The 20,307-nt window shown below is 49.1% G+C and overlaps 1 protein-coding gene across 1 annotated transcript in view; it reads right to left on the bottom strand.

Moving 5' to 3' along the window:
• ADCY5 (adenylate cyclase 5) overlaps positions 1 to 20,307 on the bottom strand; it is a 477,676-nt gene that overhangs the window by 114,898 nt on the left and 342,471 nt on the right. The window contains 4 exon segments of the mRNA XM_033944132.1: positions 2,888 to 2,910; positions 17,472 to 17,536; positions 17,539 to 17,568; positions 17,571 to 17,610. Of these exon segments, the coding sequence (XP_033800023.1) occupies positions 2,888 to 2,910; positions 17,472 to 17,536; positions 17,539 to 17,568; positions 17,571 to 17,610 (158 nt within the window).

The raw sequence follows: 20,307 nt of genomic DNA, 5'->3' as shown, positions 1-20,307 counted from the left end.
AGCAACACTTCCATTATTTTTCCAACAACCGAAGTGAGGCTCACCGGTCTGTAGTTTCCTGCTTCATCCCTGTGACCACTTTTACGAATAGGGACCACATCCGCTCTCCTCCAATCCCCAGGAATCACTCCCGTCTCCAGAGATTTGTTGAACAAGTCTTTAATAGGACTCGCCAGAACCTCTCTGAGCTCCCTTAGTATCCTGGGATGGATCCCGTCTGGTCCCATCGCTTTGTCCACCTTTAGTTTGTCAAGTTGCTCATAAACACTCTCCTCCGTGAACGGCACAGAATCTACTCCATTTTCTTGTGTAACTTTGCCAGACAATCCCGGTCCTTCTCCAGGATTTTCTTCTGTGAACACAGAACAGAAGTATTCGTTTAGCACATTTGCTTTTTCTTCATCACTCTCCACATATCGGTTCCCAGCATCTTTTAGTTTAGCAATTCCATTTTTCATCTTCCTCCTTTCACTAATATATCTTAAAAAATTTTTGTCTCCCTTTTTTACATTTTTAGCCATTTGTTCTTCCACCTGTGCTTTCGCCAGACGTATCTCTCTCTTGGCTTCTTTCAGTTTCACCCTGTAGTCCTTTCTCCTCTTCTTGGGTTTTTTTATATTTCACGAACACCAACTCTTTCGCCTTTATTTTCTCTGCGACTAGTTTGGAGAACCATATCGGCTTCCTTTTTCTCTTGTTTTTATTGATTTTTACGTGCATAGATGCCAGACCAGACACTCGCAGAGACTCTGCTCCCTGCATAGAGTATGTAGTCTCAGTTTAAGGCATAGGAAGAGGCTCGACCTCGCAGGAGTCTGCAGAATGCCCAGGCTGGATTAGAGTAACAAGCTTCGGTCCTATATTAGCAAGGAACTGAATGAATTGCTTCTCCAACATGGTCTGGAAAGAAGCCGGCAAGGATGGATCCGCATCTGAAACCGGACCACCTGCTTTGGCTGGAGATTCCACAGAGGCAGTGGAAATTTGCTTCGACTTGGAAGTCTTAGGCACCTTAAGCACCACTGCTGGAACTTTCTGCTGAGCTATCTGACCTGAGGATACAGGGGAAGATACAGCAGACGTCGTCGAGGAAAGAGCCGCTGCAAACGAAGAAGGTCTGATGAGGCTCGAGGTCAAAGCAGTGGAGGCAGGAGGATCCTCGGTTGAAGGTGAAACTGAGGTCGGCTTCGGAGTTGAGGAAGTGGTCGAATCCATCCCGAAGAGTTTCTCCAACGAAAGTAGACGATGTTTAAGGGCTCGAGGTTGAAGAATAGCACAGCGCTCGCACGACTTCGTTTGGTGGTCTGGCCCAAGGCACTTGAGGCACCTACTGTGTGGGTCCATGAGAGAAATCGCACGCTGGCACTGGCTACACTTCTTGATGCCCGTTGTTGCCGGGACATAAGAGGAAAAAAAAAAAAGCCGCAAAGTCGAAGCCCCTGGACTGCAGCCGAACGGAAGAAATAAAATTTTTTTTTTTTTTAAACTAGAAATAAAAGAATACAGCGATTCGTGAAGAAAAAGAACACAAACCGTGGTAAGAGAAGGCATGAAGTAAGAAAGTTAAACGCAGAGAGTCAAAGACGGACTTCTCGGCTTCACGGAAAACTGAGAACTGAGGAGACGTGCCCTACGCTGGGCGGGAAGGCACCCGCGCATGCGCACAGTGAGGCTGACTCGAAACTTCTAGTTTCTACAAGCAAGTCTGCTTGCGAGGCTTCTGCATCCAGGCTCCGTCGATGACGTCACCATATGTAAGAATAGACTGCCTGCTTGTCCTGGGATAATAAGGCATTATACGATTTGTCTTTTTCAGTCTAAAAATCAGGTGAACTGCTGTATTTTGTGTCACTCAAAGTCAACAGAGATTTTTATGGTATCCTCCATAGTGAGCAATTTTAGAATAATCTAAAATGCTTAAAACAAGTGACTGAACCGGTAATCTAAAAGAATTATCGTTAAAATAGGGCCTGATCACACAAAGCTTCCAAAGAATTAAAAAACAAACATTTTTAGACTAAGGCATGAACCAGTTTTGTCATAAGAACATAAGATCTGCCGCTGCTGGGTCAGACCAGTGGTCTATTGTGCCCAGCAGCCCGCTCATGTGGCGGCCCTTAGGTCAAAGACCTAAGGGCCTCTGTCAATTTTATGTCATGTCAGACTAACACAGCTAACACTTTTCAAGTTCTTAAGAAATAATTTCATGATATTTTGTTTTGTGCTAACATATAACATTTGTGCTCGTTAACCCGAAACGGAAGGAAATGAGACTTTACATCTGTAATGGGATATCATGCATTTATTTGCAAGCTGAGTGAGAGTCTAGTACCTACTATCTTGCCAGTGGGGGGTGCTGTTTCACTATTAGATTTTCATTAGTGAGGGGCAGGGAAGGTCCTCAGGATTCCAGGCAACATGCCTGTCCCCAGTGACAGAAAACACATTGACGAAGCATCACCCCCCCCCCCCTTACTAATAATAATGCATTTGGAGGACACCCCCCTCCGCTAAGAGTGAACAGTTTTTGCAAGATCCTTTTACATACCCTTCATACCAGCCTCTAGCACTTCTTTTTGTTCATAACTGGCTTATTTGCCCTCCAACGTGCATCTTTTTTGCCCTAGCTTTAAGTGGCTTATAGAGGAAAGCCTTGGAAAACTAATATTTCTTTCAAACATATATTATACTTCCCATTTTAAATATGGTGCTCTAATAAACTAATTTTGTTTTCCTCTCTAAGGGTAAATGTTTAGGATTAAGGAACAACATGAAATTATCTGGTTCAGTGTCACCCTGTCTTTTCATTTCTTTCAGAGGAAAATACTTTAATAGCAATTCCCTTTCAGTAAAATACAGAACTCAGATGAAGACATTTCCTACTTACTTGTCCTTAGGATCTTCAAAACCCTAAAAGAAAGAAGAAATGAAAGTCAGCTTTGTAAAAGAATATCTCTGAATGGATTTTTTTTTTTTGGTGGGGGAGAAGAACTAACAATTGTAGAAGATGATAGCAAAGACTTTAATTCAACCAAATAAATACTTGTGCCTGACGTGGCTATGTTTCACCAAAAGGCTGCGCCAGAGGCAAAACTAGCAGAGTACAATAATCATTTTTTTTAAATTCACCTTAGAGCAAGTCCTCCAGAATTTCTCCATTTATTGCAGGCATTACAATAACAGTCTTTGGCCAGGAGCCAGAGGTTACAGCTTCCTATGGAGTTTAGTATTTGTGCAGCCTCAGTCTGGCCACTAGATGTCACCACTGAACGATATCTGGGGCATCCAATAGAAGATGCATGCTGCCCTCAGGGCATCACCCAGTTGGAAGGGAAATGAGGCCAATTCTTCCACGTGGCAACAAGCAGAACCGCTGCTGAGAGAGCAGGCTGGCCTCCTGAAATGGAATTTCTTTCTGTGTTTTATAGAGGGTAATTCTGTCATGGGGTGAATATCTATCTTTATAAAATAGTTTCTCCATAACTCTCAATATATAATGTTATTCCTACTCCGCAGCAGGAGTTTGCACAGATACATATATATCTTATGACAACATATGTACATATCTCTCAACTCTGCCCTAGCTTCACCCAACCTCCAGTCTGTAGGAACGTCAATGGGTATGCCACAGAAACATACCTGCTAACTTTTATAATAACTTTAACTTTATTTTTCTATACCGCCTTAATCAGAAGAATTCTAGGCGGTTTCCACAAAAGAGAAAAAAAACTGGATAATCAGTGAAATACAAAATAATAAGAAAAGGAATACAGCCTGTTATATTAAAAAAGACATTAAAAATTAATGGAGTAAAATTGATCAACTTAAAGATAAAAGCACAGATAAATTTGTCAATTATAATACTGTCTTAATTTCTTTTCTAAAAGTGCCATGGCTCTGCTGATATAATTACCCAACCAGGACTGTTGTTTGCTTGCTTGCACTGGCAGAAAATATATTTATACTAGTGTTTAAGCCTGTTACATTAACAGGTGCTAGTAAAGCCTCCTTCCCTCACATGTCCCCTATTTTCAGCCCCAGCTCCAAACCCATTTTTACACCCCCCCCCCCCCCACAGTCCAACAGCACCTCTTCCCTGCTCCCTTGGTTCCTCTTCCCTGCTTCCCCAGTCAGCAGCACCTCTTCCCTGCTCCCCCGGTCCCTCTTCCCTGCTCCCACGGTCAGCAGCACCTCTTCCCTGCTCCCCCGGTCCCTCTTCCCTGCTCCCCCGGTCAGCAGCAGCTCTTCCCTACTCCCCTGGTTCTTCTTCCCTGCTTCACTGGTCAGCAGCACCTCTTCCCTGCTTACCCGGTCAGCAGCACCTCTTCCCTGCTTCCCCGGTCAGCAGCACCTCTTCCCTGCTCCCCTGGTCCCTCTTCCCTGCTCCCTCGGTCAGCAGCACCTCTTCCCTGCTCCCCCGGTCCCTCTTCCCTGCTCCCCCGGTCAGCAGCACCTCTTCCCTACTCCCCCGGTTCCTCTTCCCTGCTTCCCCAGTCAGCAACACCTCTTCCCTGCTTCCCCAGTCAGCAGCACCTCTTCCCTGCTCCCCTGGTTCCTCTTCCCTGCTTCCCCGGTCAGCAGCACCTCTTCCCTGCTCCCCCGGTTCCTCTTTCCTGCTCCCCCCGGTCAGCAGCACCTCTTCCCTGCTCCCCCGGTTCCTCTTCCCTGCTCCCCCGGTCAGCAGCACACCTTACCTGCTCCCCCGGTCCAGCATGTAGCCTTGTGAGCATCGCGGCCAGCTTTTGCGAACCACGCAGGCCGCTCTGCACTTCAGTAGCACGTTCCCTCTGACGCGATTGCGTACATCAGAGGAAACGTTCTATTGAGGTGCTGTGCGGCCTGCGAAGTTTGGTACAGCCGGCCGCGATCCTCAAGGAAACAGCGCCCGACCCTCTGCTGCGCTTTGGGAAGAGTCTTCAGCAGCTTGAAGCCCTTCTTCAGCAGCCGCCGCCAGCGCCGCTCCGTACCGCATCAAGCCGCCGAATACGGCTACGGAGGGCAATCGGGGCGGCCAGGACACAGGCAGGGAGAGTTGGTGAGTGAGGGCGGGAGGAGGGGAGTGGCCAGAGTGTTTCCTGCTGCCGTGTTCTAAAATAGAATGTGGCCAGGGATCAGAAAAACACGGTGGCAGGGAACACAAAACCCTAAGTGCACATGCGCGCTTAGGGTTTTATTATATTTATATGTTTGCCACTGGGCAGTTTTATTAGTGTGTATTTCTTTGCATAAGACACTATTTTATACTCAAAAAAGGCTTATAAAAACACTCTTACCCCCAAATTCTATAAATAACGCCCAAAGTTGGGTGTGCAGTTGGGCACATAGTTAGGGTTGCCAGATTTTCCTTTTGGAAAATCCAGACCCCCTAGCCCCGCCCCCCGCTGCCTGCTCTTGTCGGGCAGGGAGGAAGTCCGGACATCTGTTAATCCTACACATAGTAGTAGAATAGGATCCACTAAGCCCCTGGATTTTACTCACGCAGTCATTAGCATAGCAAGGGTGGGAGGCACCTGGAGCAGAGTGCCCCCCTGCCCCCGCAGTGTACCCCTTCCCCATACTTCTTCAGCTTCCCCGGCATGAGCAGCATCTCCCACTTCCAGCCCACATCTCTGACATCACTTCCTAGTTGTGGAACCCAGAAGTGATGTCAGAGGGAGCACTGACAGCGGTGTGGGCAGCAAGATGGAGATGCTGCCCAGCTTCTAACTATCCCAGCAGCACCAATGCGGAGACAGAGGCAGAAGCATGATCTCCCCTCCTACAACTGTGCCGCTTCTCTTCCTAGGGCTGCTTGCCAGGTTTGAGATGTGAAAGAGACACAGGAAGTGCCTCATCTCATACACAGCACATGCTCCTGCTGCTAGGAAGGCACCATCTGATGCACAGAATGACACCGTGACAAAATTAGTCACCATCCCCGTCCCCGCGGATAATCATGGGAAATCATCTCCATGTCATTCTTTAAGGAGAGAGGGAAGAATCAGAGTATGAATGGGCACATCCACTGACCTTCAAGCCTTGCTGGTGCAAAAGGACTGAGGTTGAGATAGACACTAAAGAATGACATGGGATGGTTAGAACAAAAGACCATAAGTGGTGCCATACTGTGAAAGGCCAAAGGTCCATCAAGCCCAGTATCCTGTTTCCAACAGAGGCCAACCCAGGTCCCAAGTACCTGGCAGAAACCCAAAGAGTAACAACATTCCAGAGCTGGTACTATGGCATCATAATACCTCATTCCACCAGTGCCTAAGAGAGAAACTCATCATTGATGTCACAATGGCTTGATTGTCCTATACTTAGCTCACATAAGAACATAGCTGCCATACTGGGACAGACCGAGGCCAACCTAGGTCCCAAAGAGTAACAACATTCCAAAGCTGGTACTGTGACATCATAATGCCTTATTCCACCAATGTCTAAGAGCCAAACTCATCAGTGATGTCACAATGGCTTGATTGTCCTATACTTGGCTCACAAAAGAACATAAGATTTGCCATAGAGAATGTCATGGGGACAGTTGTCCTTGTCACTGTGGTTAACCACGGGAAACCATCCCCATGTCATTCTTTAAGGAGAGAGGGAGGAATCAGAGTATGAATGGGCACAACCACTGGCCCTCAAGCCTTGCATTGAAGAATACAGTTTTGGTTGAGGACTGAGGTTGAGACAAACACTAAAGAATGACATGGGATGGTTATCCGCGGGGACGAGAACGGTGATTAATTTTATCATGTGTCAATCTCTAATCCAGTGTATCTCAAACTGTGTGCCTTCTGAGATTCCAAGTGTGCCATGGCACACTGAGGAGGAAGAGAGGCGACTGCCAGCTGACTTCCCTGCCTGATTTGCCAAAGGCCTGCATGTTTCCCCCTTCTCTCTAGCGTCCTCTGGCTTCCCCCCTGGCCTCCCGGTCTGACATTTAAAGCTAATTACAGCAGCCTACAGAGGATCGCCGGTAGGTAAAATGATTTTATTTTCAATATAGTGATTGAAATGGATCAGTTTTGAGAATTTATATCTGCTGTGTATATTGTGTGTATATGAAAAATGAATGGAAAAAATTGCATTACAATTAGTAAAGGGGATGGGATCTGGGGCAGAGCTTGGGTGGGCCTAGGGAGGTCTGTGGTTGAGGTACTCGGTTGATATTTGTGGGTACTTAGCTTGAAGTAGTTGAGAAACACTGATGTACGCAATCAGCTGGCGCCAGTGCCTCTCCTTCCCTCCAGCCCTCTTCCCTGCTGGCACCCCCTACTGGTGTCTCAGGGCCCATCTGGAGGGCCTCTGCACATGTGCGGATGTCAATATAATGATGTCATGCATACGCGTGATGTCATCATGGCAACATCCGCACACTTCTGGGTGCTCAAGCCGTGGCCACTACCTTTAGTGTGCCCCGGCTCGAGAAAGTTTGAGAGACGCTGCGCTAATCCAATGAGACCAACATTAGGTTCAACCCTTAAGCTGGCCCTGCAAGGAGCTTAGGTAGCCATACTAGTCATGGCTGCAGAATATTTACTCAGAGGAAAGCATTGGTCTTATAAAGTAAAAAAAAAAGGGGGGGAGGGGCGAAATCTTACACTACAAATTTTAAAAGGCGCCTGTGGTGTCTGAACAGCACAGTTACTTACCGTAACAGGTGTTATCCAGGGACAGCAGGCATATATTCTCACATGTGGGTGACGTCATCTACGGAGCCCCGGCGCGGACAGCTTTTCAAGCAAACTTGATTAAAGTTTCAAGTTTGCACACTGCACCACGCATGTGCGTGCCTTCTCGCCCACTAGAGGGCGCATCCCACCTCGTGGTCCTCAGTTCCATAACTAGCAAGGAAGCCATCCCCGGGGAGGCGGGCGGGTTGTGAGAATATATGCCTGCTGTCCCTGGATAACACCTGTTACGGTAAGTAACTGTGCTTTATCCAGGACAAGCAGGCATGATATTCTCACATGTGGGTGACCTCCAAGCTAACCAAAAAAGGGCAGGTGGGAGGATGGCAATTTAGGAAAACAGATTTTGCAATACTGACTGGCCAAACCGGCCGTCACTTCTGGATAAGGTGTCCAGACAGTAATGAGAGGTGAATGTATGAACCGAAGACCAAGTGGCAGCCTTACATATGTCCTCCATCGGAGTGGATCGGAGGAAAGCTATCGAAGCTGCCATCGCTCGGACCTTGTGCCCCGTGACTCGACCGGGGGAGGAAGGCCAGCCTGAGCGTAGCAAAAGGAAATGCAAGCGGCCAACCAGTTAGACAGAGTGCGCTTGGAAACTGGATGCCCTAATCGATTGGGATCGAAGGACAAAAACAATTGAGGAACCTTCCGATGAGGCCTGGTGCGTTGAAGATAGAATGCCAACGCCCTCTTACAGTCAAGCGTGTGAAGCGCCGTCTCGCCCGGGTGGGAGTGGGGCTTCGGGAAGAACACAGGAAGGACAATGGACTGATTGAGGTGGAAGTCAGAAACAACTTTAGGTAAAAACTTAGGATGGGTGCGGAGAACCACCTTGTCGTGATGGAAGACAGTGAAAGGGGGGTCCGCAACCAAGGCTTGCAACTCCCCGATCCGCCTGGCGGAGGTGAGGGCAATTAGAAACACCGCCTTCCAAGTCAGAAATTTCAAGAGGGACTTGTTGAGTGGCTCAAACGGGGGTTTCATCAGTTGAGCCAGAACCACATTCAAATTCCACACGACAGACGGAGGTTTAAGAGGGGGACAAACCCTGAGTAACCCTTTCATGAAGCGTGTCACCAAGGGATGGAGTGACAGAGGGCGTCCCTCCAGAGGTTGGTGGAAAGCAGAAATCGCACTGAGATGAACCCGCACCGAAGTGGTTTTTCAAGCCGGAGCGCGACAAATGAAACAAATATTCTAAAACCGAGGATACCGGAACTGATACCGGATCCAGGTGAAAAGACGAGCACCAGGTGGAAAACCTGGTCCATTTCTGCGCATAGCAAAGCCTCGTCGAGATCTTGCGGGAGGCTTCCAACACCTCCTTCACCGATTGAGACAGGTCCGGAGGAGTCAGGGAACAAGAAACCAGGCTGTCAGGTGCAATGACTGCAGATTGGGATGTAACATGGATCCTTGACTCTGAGACAGCAGAGAAGGAGAGACGGGCAGGGGGAGAGGCTCTCTGGCACTGAGCTGGAGCAGCAGGGAGAACCAGTGCTGACGCGGCCACCGAGGTGCTATGAGAATCATCGTGGCCGTGGACGATTTTAGGTGTACCAACGTTCGCATGATCAGCGGGAATGGAGGGAATGCATACAGGAACCTCCCTTCCCAGTCGAGTAGGAAGGCATCCGCTTCCAGACGGTCCTGCGAGTACATCCGAGAACAATATAGTGGTAGTTTGTGTGTCTCCGGAGAGGCAAACAGATCCACCTGTGGCGTTCCCCAGCGTGCGAAGACCTCGCGTAGAACTGCTGAGTGTAGAGTCCACTCGTGCGGTTGCAGAAGTCGACTCAGTTTGTCCGCCAGGCAATTCCGTTCTCCTTGGATGTAGACCGCCCGGAGGAAGATGTTCCGGGAGGCCGCCCACTCCCAGAGGCGAAGAGCTTCGGAGCAGAGGGGCCATGACCCTGTTCCTCCCTGCTTGTTCACGTAATACATTGCCACCTGATTGTCCGTGCGGACGAGGACCACCTGGTCCTGCAATATGTGAACGAAGGCTCGAAGTGCTAGGAAGATGGCTCGCAGCTCTAGCACGTTGATATGACACTGACGGTCTTCTGACGACCACAGGCCCTGCGTGCGAAGACCGTCAAGATGGGCTCCCCACGCGTACTCCGAGGAGTCCGTGGTCAGGACCTTGCGAAAAGGCGGAGTGCGAAACAATAGTCCCATGGACAGATTTGAAGAGTCTGTCCACCAACGCAGCGATTTCCGCAAGGGCGGAGTTACCGAAATGAGGCGAGACACCGGGTCGCACTCCTGGCGCCACTAGGACGCGAGGGTCCACTGAGGGATCCTCAGGTGTAGCCTCGCAAACGGCGTGACATGTACCGTCGAGGCCATATGGCCCAGCAGCATCATCATGCGCTTGGCCGACACGCTCGATAGTTGGGAGACCTGGCGGCTCATCCGTATCAAGGCTTCCAACCGCTGGGTCGGCAGGTAGGAGCGTAGGCTCACCGTGTCCAGCACAGCACCTATGAATTGAAGAGACTGCGACGGTCTCAACTGAGACTTTGGAAAGTTTATCTCGAACCCGAGAGTTTGCAGGAAGGCAATAGACTGTCGGGTCGCTGAGATAACCCCCTCCCTGGTCGGGGCTTTGATGAGCCAATCGTCCAGGTAAGGGAACACATGGAGTCCACGTGACCTGAGGGCTGCCGCAACCACCACCATGCACTTCGTGAATACTCGTGGGGACGCGGCCAGGCCGAAGGGCAGTACCCTGTACTGGAGGTGGAGGTCCCCCACCTGGAATCGTAAGAATCTTCGATAGGCGGGGTGCACCGGAACATGGGTGTATGCTTCCTTCAGGTCGAGGGAGCACATCCAGTCCCCTTCCCCCAAGAGGGGGTACAGAACCGGGAGAGATAGCATTCGAAACTTCTCCCGGGCCAGGAATTTGTTGAGCTTCCTGAGGTCCAGTATGGGGCGCAGGTCCCCGGTCTTTTTTGGGACCAAAAAGTAGCGGGAGTAAAACCCCGTACCCCACTGGTCCTTGGGGACCGGCTCGACCGCCCGAAGCTTCAAGAGGGCTTTGGCTTCGGTTATAAGGGTCGGTAGCTGCGAACGGTTGCAGGGGACTAAACTTGGGGGACTGTCCGGCGGCGAGGCCACAAAGTTGAGCGAGTAGCCCTCGGAGACGATCCGGAGCACCCAAGCGTCTGAGGTGATCCCGGTCCATGCCTCCCGGAAGAACCGAAGACGGCCCCCGATAGGAAGGGGTTCCTGAGAAAGCGCGGAGGGGAACCCGCCCCGTCCGCTCATCCCGTCAAAAGGAAGGCGCTGGCTTAGAAGGGCCCTGCGCCGGGGCTTGGGGTTGTCCCCCTCTGCCTCGCTGAGACGGACGTCTCGGAGGCGGTCTCGAGAAAGCCGGGGTCGACTTCTGAGGGTATCGGCGCGGCGGAGGCCGAAAGGGTTTCTGCGGCGGGGGCCTAGGTTTGGGGCGGACCAGGGATGCTAGAGAGCGCTCCTGTTCCGACAAGCGCTTGGTCGCCGCATCCAATGACTCGTCGAATAACTCGGACCCCACACAAGGCAAGTCTGCCAGGCGTTCCTGCAGGTTTGGGTCCATGTCGAGGGTGCGAAGCCAGGCCAAGCGGCGCATGGCCACCGCGAGGGCCGACACCCTCGAAACCACACTCAAAGGCGTCGTACACTGCATGGAATAGGTACAACCGCAATTGAGACAGGTTGGACATAAACTTGTCGAATCCTGCTCTTTGGGAGTCCGGTAACGAGTTCCGATATTGAGGGAGGTCCTTCACCATACCACGCAAAAAAGGAGGAAAAGGTGAAGGCGTAGTTTAGAACCCTGGTGGCCATCAGGGAATTTGAATAGAGGCGGCGGCCAAACTTGTCCAGGGTCCGCCCCTCCCTGCCTGGTGGAACCGCCGCCGAAACCCGTGAGGGCTGTGATTTTTTAAGAGCGGACTCCACCAGAAGAGACTGGTGTGAGAGCTGCGCCTTATCGAACCCTTTAGGGGGAATCGTCCTATACTTCGATTCCATTTTTGAAGGCACAGACGTGACTGTAAGAGGGTTTGACAAGTTCTTCAGCCAGGTTTGCAGAAGGGACACTGTTGAGAGGGAGTCTAGGCACCTCCCTAGGAAGAATGGGGAGGTCCTGTTCCTCCAAAAATTCTTTGGAATACCGAGAGCCTACCATCAGGTCAATCCCCAGGGCTTGGGCCATGTCCTGAACGAAAGATGAAAATGAGGACGGCCTAGCCTGGGGAGAGGGGGTTCTCGACCGCCCCACCGAGGAGAGGGGGAGGCCTCATGGGAGTAATGAGGATCCCTAACCGATCCCGAATCCCAGGATCCCCTCTCGAGGGCCCTCGAGGGGGAAGGGGAAGTTGTCCTCCTCGCAGAACCCTTGGGTGAGGACCCCGGGGTTCGTGGGACACTCTCCCGTTTCCTCGGCGAGGCAGCCCGGGAAGACTTCCCATGGGCTGTGAGCGGAGGAGCCTCGGGTTGTTGAGGCGCAACTCCGACACCTGCAACGCCTCGCCCCCGAAGGACAAGGAACGGTCGCGCCGAGGCGAGCCTCGGGGCCGCTTAGACTTCCTCGATCGACGCCCCGTCCGAGGTCGCGTCGAGGGCGAGGCGTGTCTGGAAGACCCGGAGGAAGAGGAGGAAAGACGGCGCACTCTGCGCAACTTTTCTTTGGGCCTTACACTCCGCTCAGGGGGTTCCCCGAGGTCGAGGTCCGGGGCGGGGCCGAGACCGAGGTGAACGGGGTCCCAGTACCCGGGACCGAGGTCGCCGAGGCCGGGGCTCCCGAGGGAGCCGAGGCCGGGGCCTCCGAGACCGAAGGCGTCCAGGCCGAGGTCGAGGGCCTGCCGGAACCGCAGCACGCTGCAACACTTCCAGGGCTCCCGACAGCTCCGATGAGATCAGAGCTCGGAGGAGATCCTGGAAGGCCGGAATCCCCACGAAGGTGGGGAGTTCCGAGTCCGGGGCACACTCCCTGGAGGGCGACCTCGGTCTCGAGTATTCCCTCGGGGTGTGCGGAGTCGAGGTCCGATGCGGGGCCGGGGTCGACCCACCCGCCTTGGCCTGACTCGAGGATGGCTTCTTTGCTGAAGGGGATGGAACAGAGGACTTACCCGAAGCTTGCTTCACTGACGACGCCTTCGAGGAGGAGGGCCGAGGCGAGGCCGAGGCCCCCGAGGACGCCGAGGCCGAGGTCAAGGCCGGGGCCGAAGCCGAGGCCGACGTCGAGGCCTTAGGCGGCGCGTCGACGGCGAACAATTCGGCCATTCTTGCCTTACGGCGACGGAGGGCCCTGTTTTGGAAGGTAGCACAGCGATCACACGAGTCTGTCGGATGTTCGGGCCCAAGGCAGACGATGCACCACCGGTGAGGGTCAGTGATGGAAAGCAACCTCTCGCACCGGTTGCACTTTTTGAATCCCGTAACAGGACGGGACATCCACGAAGAAAAGGGAGAAGGCCGGGAACGTACCGACGTCCCGCGGCCACGGATTCCGGGAGCCCCCGGAGTCCGATGAAAACGAAAGACTTTTTTTTTTTTTTTTTTTTTGAGGAGAAACGAAAAGAAAGAAACAGCACCGCGAACTAATTCGAAGGAAAACAAACTAAACGCGGCAGCTAGAAGGCAAAAACACTGGAGCTCAGATCCACAGGGCTTTCTTGCTCCGCGGAAAAATTTGAACTGAGGACCACGAGGTGGGATGCGCCCTCTAGTGGGCGAGAAGGCACGCACATGCGTGGTGCAGTGTGCAAACTTGAAACTTTAATCAAGTTTGCTTGAAAAGCTGTCCGCGCCGGGGCTCCGTAGATGACGTCACCCACATGTGAGAATATCATGCCTGCTTGTCCTGGGATAATCACTTCCATCTAATCGGAATCCCCCCAAACCATAAATAGAAGAAGTGATTTTCCAGTATCTTGTTTTGTTATCTTAATTTTTTAACTCCAGCTGAAAAGGAGTCTGAGAAAATTATCTTCACCACTTTTAAACGTTTACAATTATTTTTATTAGATTTTTCTTTTCTGAGTGCAGGTCAGTATAACCTTAATGTGTAATTTAAAAAAAAAAAAAATCAAGGTTTCCATGACATGAACATATGACATTCAAAACTGAGCTATCACACTCTTTCATAAAATATGATTCTAATCAGAAGAGTCTGTTCTAACCCCAAAAGAACATACTAGAAGCTTTTCTCTTCCAGGAGAATTTAACATCTTCCCATTCATTAATATACCTCATTTAAAGTGAAATTCTTCATCCTCACATAAATATCCACTTTCTCTTTTCTGAAAACCCATCTGTTCGACACTTAATCTCCTTTGCTCTCTCCTCTTTTCCTCCCCTTTCCCCTTCCCTCCCACCTCCACTCCCCCCTCTTTTCCCTCCTCTCCTCCCTCTCCATCATCTCCCTTCTTGCCTCTCTTTAAAGTCACCTTGAGCCCGTATAGGTATGAGCGACGCACAAATAGAAGATTAGATTAGTTTCATAGTTTATTAAAATTTGATTAAACGCTAAACATAAAATTCAAAGCTTTTCAAAACCCAAAGCAAAGAAAAGAAACAAATACCTCTGTGATATTCTGCCCACGGCGCATGTGGAAGAAATTCCTGCTTACAGATAAGTTTTTGTTTCTTTTCTTTGCTTTGGGTTTTGAAAAGTCTTGAAAAGTTTTGATACGATTTAAATACTATTTATTATACAAAGATTTATATGATGATCAATAGACTCAAGCAATGAATGATAGTTTAATGTGGAGTATTTGAGACCGAGGATGTGTCTGCACCTCCAAAAGTTTTTTGAAGCTGCTATGTCCAGAGGATTACAAAATTTTATACCCTGCTGAGACGCTGAGGTCTTTTCTCCACTATTATAAAAGTAGATTTGCTATTGTGCATTTTGTGAATTGGTAACATAAGGAGCATTCGATTGGATTGTTTTTCAAATTTTTGTCATTCTAAAAAAAAAAAAAAACCCCCATCCAAAATGAGGGCTTTTTTTTAGAATGGCCTATCTCTACGTTCACTAGCTTAATCGGTCAAACCACCACTGCCGCCTATCCTTAAGACACATTTCTGACCACAAAATCGCCCAAGTCCCAAAACGCCCAAGACAAGACTTTTTAGGTGAAGGAGGGGCCAATCCTTGGCCTAAAAGCAGGATTCTGTAATCGGTGTCTGTCAAAAACAACGTCAGTTTAAGAATCCTGGAACCGTCATGTCCTTCCCCCCCCCCCCCCGTGCAACGATCGTGGCAGGAGAGATGCCCAATCTCTCCTGCCGACACCCCACCGAACTGCCGCAGGAGGTAGTCCACTGGCTAGGGTTGCCAGATTTTCCAATTGAAAAATCTGGACCCCCTAGACCCGCCACAGCCCGTTCCTGCTGACAACCTCCAACCCCGAACCGGCAGGAGGGAGCCCAAGCCCTCCTGCCGACAACCTCCAAACCGGCGATCCCCGAACCAGCAGGAAGTGGGGTCTTTCTGTCCAATTTATGGAGTTCTTTGACTAATATGTGATTGTAATTAAAATTGTTAACCACTTAGATTGCTTTGTATATCACATTCAGTAAATTTGTAGTCAAAGCAGGTACTTATTTTGTACCTGGGGCAATGCAGGGGTTATGGCAGTAGGAAACAAATAAAATACCTTTACTTATGCAATTAATCGAGATCAACCATGAATAAACACTTTAATCAAAATGTAGCTCTAAAATATAGAAACATAGAAAAAAGCAGTAGAAAAGGGCTAGAGCCCACCAAGTCTGCCCATTCCAAGTATCCCCTCCCCTGAATTTACTCCCTTAAAGATCCCACGTGAGTATCCCATTTTCTCTTAAAATCCGTCACACTGCCTGGCCTTTAATTACCTGGAGTGGGAGTCTGTTCCAATGATCCACTTCTCTTTCGGTGAAGAAGTACTTCCTGGAGTCGCCATGAAACTTCCCTCCCCTGATTTTCAGCAGATGCCCTCTGGTGGTCGAGGGTCCCATGAGCCAGAAGATATCATCTTCTGACTCGATGCGTCCCGTGATGTACTTATATGTTTCAATCATATCTCCCCGTTCTCTTCTTTCCTCAAGTGAGTACAGCCGCAATCTCTTTAGTCTTTCTTCATACGTGAGATCCTTGAGCCCCATGACCATCCTGGTGGCCATTCGCTGAACCGACTCGATCCTCAGCACGTCCTTTCGGTAGTGTGATCTCCAAAACTGAACACAGTACTCCAAGTGAGGCTTATCAGTCCGTAGGCCATGCTTCCCTGTTTTCCTCAGCTTCTTTCAATTGCTTGATGTTCATTCCCGTGTCATTCTTGATGGTATCCAGCCAACAGACCTTTGGTCTTCTCTTTCTTCCTTATCTATCTATCCATCCATCCATCTAAGTGTGTATATGTGTATGCATAGATAGATAGATAAAATGGACTGATGATGCTTTAGGGTGAAGATTACCCACTGTGGAGGGTATGGATAGACACCTTTGATGGTCTGATAAATTTTAGTGAAGATCAGATGTGGGGTATTTTGTGGTGCATTTGTTGTTATATATTCCATTTTAACTGAAAAATTTTAAAGTAACTGGTGCCTTTTGGGGAGTCTCTATAAATGAGGCAGACAGTATCCTCCCTTGAGCCTCGACAGCCTAGGCACTCTATTGTAATATTATGTTACCCATTCAATATGACTACTCTAAAATCCAGGCCTGGGTGAAAGGAAGCTGCAATTGGGGGTTCAAGCTCTCTAGACAAGGAGCGAAGGAGCTAGTGGAGGCCACACCCAATGTGAAGGCCACCTATTATCCTGCAACTACAGGCAGAGTCTATTTAAAGTGTTAACCCTATGACATCACAATGGGGCAAACTCTTGCATAACGGCATCTTTCATGCACTCAAACCCAGTCATTAATATTTTTAGTTCATGACAGATTTTCCTTTTTTGAGACACTGGGATGTGGTGGTACAAGTTTATTACTACTTTCAAAGTAAAAATTGGAGCCCAAAAAGTCTTCAGTGAGCCTGTAATTAGTCACTATATACCACCGTCAGTATTAATAGCCAGCGTCGTGCATAGCTGTAACTATAATTTGAGAAGGAAACATTGCAGTTTCTATGAGTGTACAATTTCCATTATTTTTCACAGACTGATGGATTTTAACGGACATGGGTTCTGTGAATCACTGAAGTTACACTGCCAGATCATATCCCCACTTTCATCACTTTTCTCATTAATTTCCTTAAGAAAATAAGAGCTATAAATCCATGCAAGCCAAGACTGGATCAGTATGTTCGGTTGATCTGGTGAGGGGTGGCAATGTTAATTTAGATCAAAACCTTCCACCTAATGCATCCGATACATGCAGACTTCTTTTGGCTGTCTACTGCAACAATCCCACTCAGTGTTGTACCATCTAATGATGTATTTAAATATTTATTGATAATCTGCATGCTCAAAGAGAAACTCGAAGGTTTGTTTGCTATCTTTTTGCATTTCTCAGATCTGTTTCCACTTGCGGTCATTATCCTGAGCCATTTGGAAAGGCAATTCAAAATCTATTCACCCATGGAAAACAGGCTACTTAAAAACTGTCCAACTGTATATGGATAAAAAGAATGCACAACTTTTACTTTGAAAATTGGTTCAAAGTCCTCAGGTAGAAGGACTCATAGACTTTGCAACCACGTGGGCAGTAAGAAAGTCCCTTCTTTGGGATTAGTTGAAGGTCCTTTCCAACTGAATGGTCCTTCATAACAACCCAACAATCACATACTACCCATTGCGGAAAATATTTACCATTCTTTTCATCTCCTTGGAGACCTGGTGAGTAGTGAGATGGTTGTAAAAAGGTCGATCGATGCCCAGGGTGAAGGGTTATGACCAATGGAATTGTACGCTGCCTGTTCATCTTCGCAATCATGGCTTTTTCTTCTTTCTGAAGGGAGGAGAAGAAGATAATTAATTTCTGACCTTATTCTGAGTTCCTTTGACATGTGTTTCCAAACTGTCAAAAATTCCTTCAAGCCCTGCTATACCAACTCCTTCTCTTTTAAGTTTCTCTTTAACCCTACCTCTGTGGCTCCACTAAAACTTCTGTACCACTGCTTTAAATGAACAACTGTTTCAGTGTTGGCTGCTGCTTCTGAGCTGTGTTCTATAGCAGTGTTTTTCAACCTTTTTACACCTATGGACCGGCAGAAATAAAAGAATTATTCTGTGGACGGGCATCGGTCCGTGACCGGCGGTTGAAGAACACTGGGCTAAGTCGTGGGCCATACTCCGCCCATCTCCACCCCAGACCCCGCCCCCATAATAGTACTAATTGCACCTTGCCTCATCTGGAAGCCTTCCCTCTGACGTTGCAACGACAGAGAGAAGGCTTACGGTTCAGGTGCAGGATGCCCGTAGGAGCCGCTGCCCCATGGCTTTGTGCACTGAATCAGAGAGGAAGAGGGAGCTGGCTCGAAGATAACGCCGCATCGATCGCACCGTGGACCGGCGGTTGAAGAACACTGTTTTGGGCCTGATGCACGTGGTGGCCATGTGGACTGGCAGGAAATTTCTGTGGACCGGCACTGGTCCATGGACCGGTGGTTGAAGAACACTGTTCTATAGGATGAATCTAGAGTGCTAGGCCCAAGGACAATAGGACTCCAATAGACTTGAATAAAAACACACATGAACCCAAAAGCGCCAGTGTTAGGGATACCAGACATCCGAATTTCCCTGAACATGTCCTCCTTTTGAGGGAGGGGGGGCTTGGGCGGGTCTAGGGGGTCCAGATTTTTCAATTGGAAAATCTGGCAACCCTAGCCAGTGTGGAAGAGACTCATATTTCTACAATGATGGGGCTTCGATGGAATTGGATGAGGGGGTGAAGAGTGGGTAAAAGGAGGGTTTTGGAAAGGCTAGTGGCCATTTACAGGGGTTTTCTTCTCTGGATTATGCCATTCCACAAGGACTCTTTGACTGTGAAATAAAAATCAGGAATCATAATCTAGTCTCTTTTCATAGTTTCCAAGGTGAATAGTAAATATTTATTTAAAAACATTTCTTACCCACTTAACCCTAAGCGGTTTACAAAATACAATCATAAATATGGCACGGCAACTACCCAGACAGACAACACATCTCCAAGGTTCTCCTACATCATTACTCAGTTAGTAAGGCCTCTATAAACAGGTTGTTTTGAGTATCTTCTTGAATTTTTGCCTCTCCACAAGTAATCTCAGAGATTCCTTCAGATTATTCTAGAAAGATACCCCTGCTATCGAGATTACAGGTGTTCTTGTACTTTCATAATGAACCTGAAGGCATTCACGAAGGAATATTATCAAGATGATTTTGTAACACACATTCAAGGTAACTGAAGCTGTCATAAATTAATCTATATTACCAGATCTGATATTACAAGCTAAATACACTTCCAGTAAAAGGGAGGGAGGGTGGGCGGGAGAGATTATAAGAATGAGGGTTTATTCTAATATATATTTGTTATATATATGTGCTTTTATGAGGTTAGTTTATTGTATTTGATTGCACTGTCTGTATGTTTTTCAAAATCAATCAATAAAATAAACAAACCTTTTCATGTGATGTGGTTGGCATATTATTTTGACTGGTATCTGGCACACCAGGGCTAGAGGAGCTCGCCTGCTACTTAGGAATCATGATAATCATGTCCGTTCATATATAGTGCCCTGACCAACTTTGATAACTATAAAATACTAGTCTTTAAGCCCGTTACATCAACGGGTGCTAGAATAGATGTGTCTGTCTGTCTGTGTTTCTTTATCTCTCTCTCCTTGGCCACTGTCTGTGTCCTTTTGTCTTCCCCCCCCCGAGCGAAGCTGTCTGCCTCCAGCACACACCTCCCCCCAAAGCAGCCCTCTTTCCCCTCCTCCCTAACTGTCTCTCCATGGCCCTCTTTTGTCTTCCACCCCAGAGCAAAGCTGTTTGCCCTAAGCACACCCCTCCCCCCAAAGCAGCCCCCTTTCCCTCTCCCTGTCTCTCCATGGCCCCTTCTGTCTTCCCCCCAGAGCAAAGCTGTATGTTCCCAACACATCTCCCACCCAAAGCAGCCCCCCTTTCCCTCTCCCTATCTCTCCATGGCCCCTTCTGTCTCCCTGCAGCACACCCCCTTCCCCCAAAGCAGCCCCCCTTTCCCTCTCCCTCTGGCCCCCTGTATTGATCCCCCTGCTTACCCTCCCTCCATCCCGGTGTCTTCTGGCCTGCTCCTCTTCAAAGCAGTCCGTGATTGTGGTGGCCGGCCCCAGCAAACCTCGCAGGCCGTTCCCCCAACCTGGAAGCACGCTTCCCCCCCCCCGATGGTGATTCCCATGCGTCAGAGGGAACGTGCCACCGAGGCCGGAAAGTGGCCCGCAAGGCCCGCCAAAGCCGGCCACAATCGCAGGCTGCCCCGAAGAGGAGGATCAGTGGCAGCGGCAGCAGCAGCGGTGAGCGAGGGCGGGAGATGTGTTCGAGCTTGCTTCGGGTTGGTGAGGTGAGGGCGGGAGGAGGGAGTGGCCAGAGTGATCCCTGGCCGGGTTCTAAAATGGAACAAGGCCACGGATCACACACCACAACGGCAGGGATCACGCTTTTTTTAAAAGTGCATGCGCCGCTAACGTTT

Source organism: Geotrypetes seraphini, chromosome 5 (assembly GCF_902459505.1).
Source record: "Geotrypetes seraphini chromosome 5, aGeoSer1.1, whole genome shotgun sequence".
NCBI classification, from domain to species: Eukaryota; Metazoa; Chordata; class Amphibia; order Gymnophiona; family Dermophiidae; genus Geotrypetes; species Geotrypetes seraphini.
The sequence above is the reverse complement of the archived record's forward strand: the minus strand, read 5'-3'. Positions and strand labels throughout refer to the sequence as shown.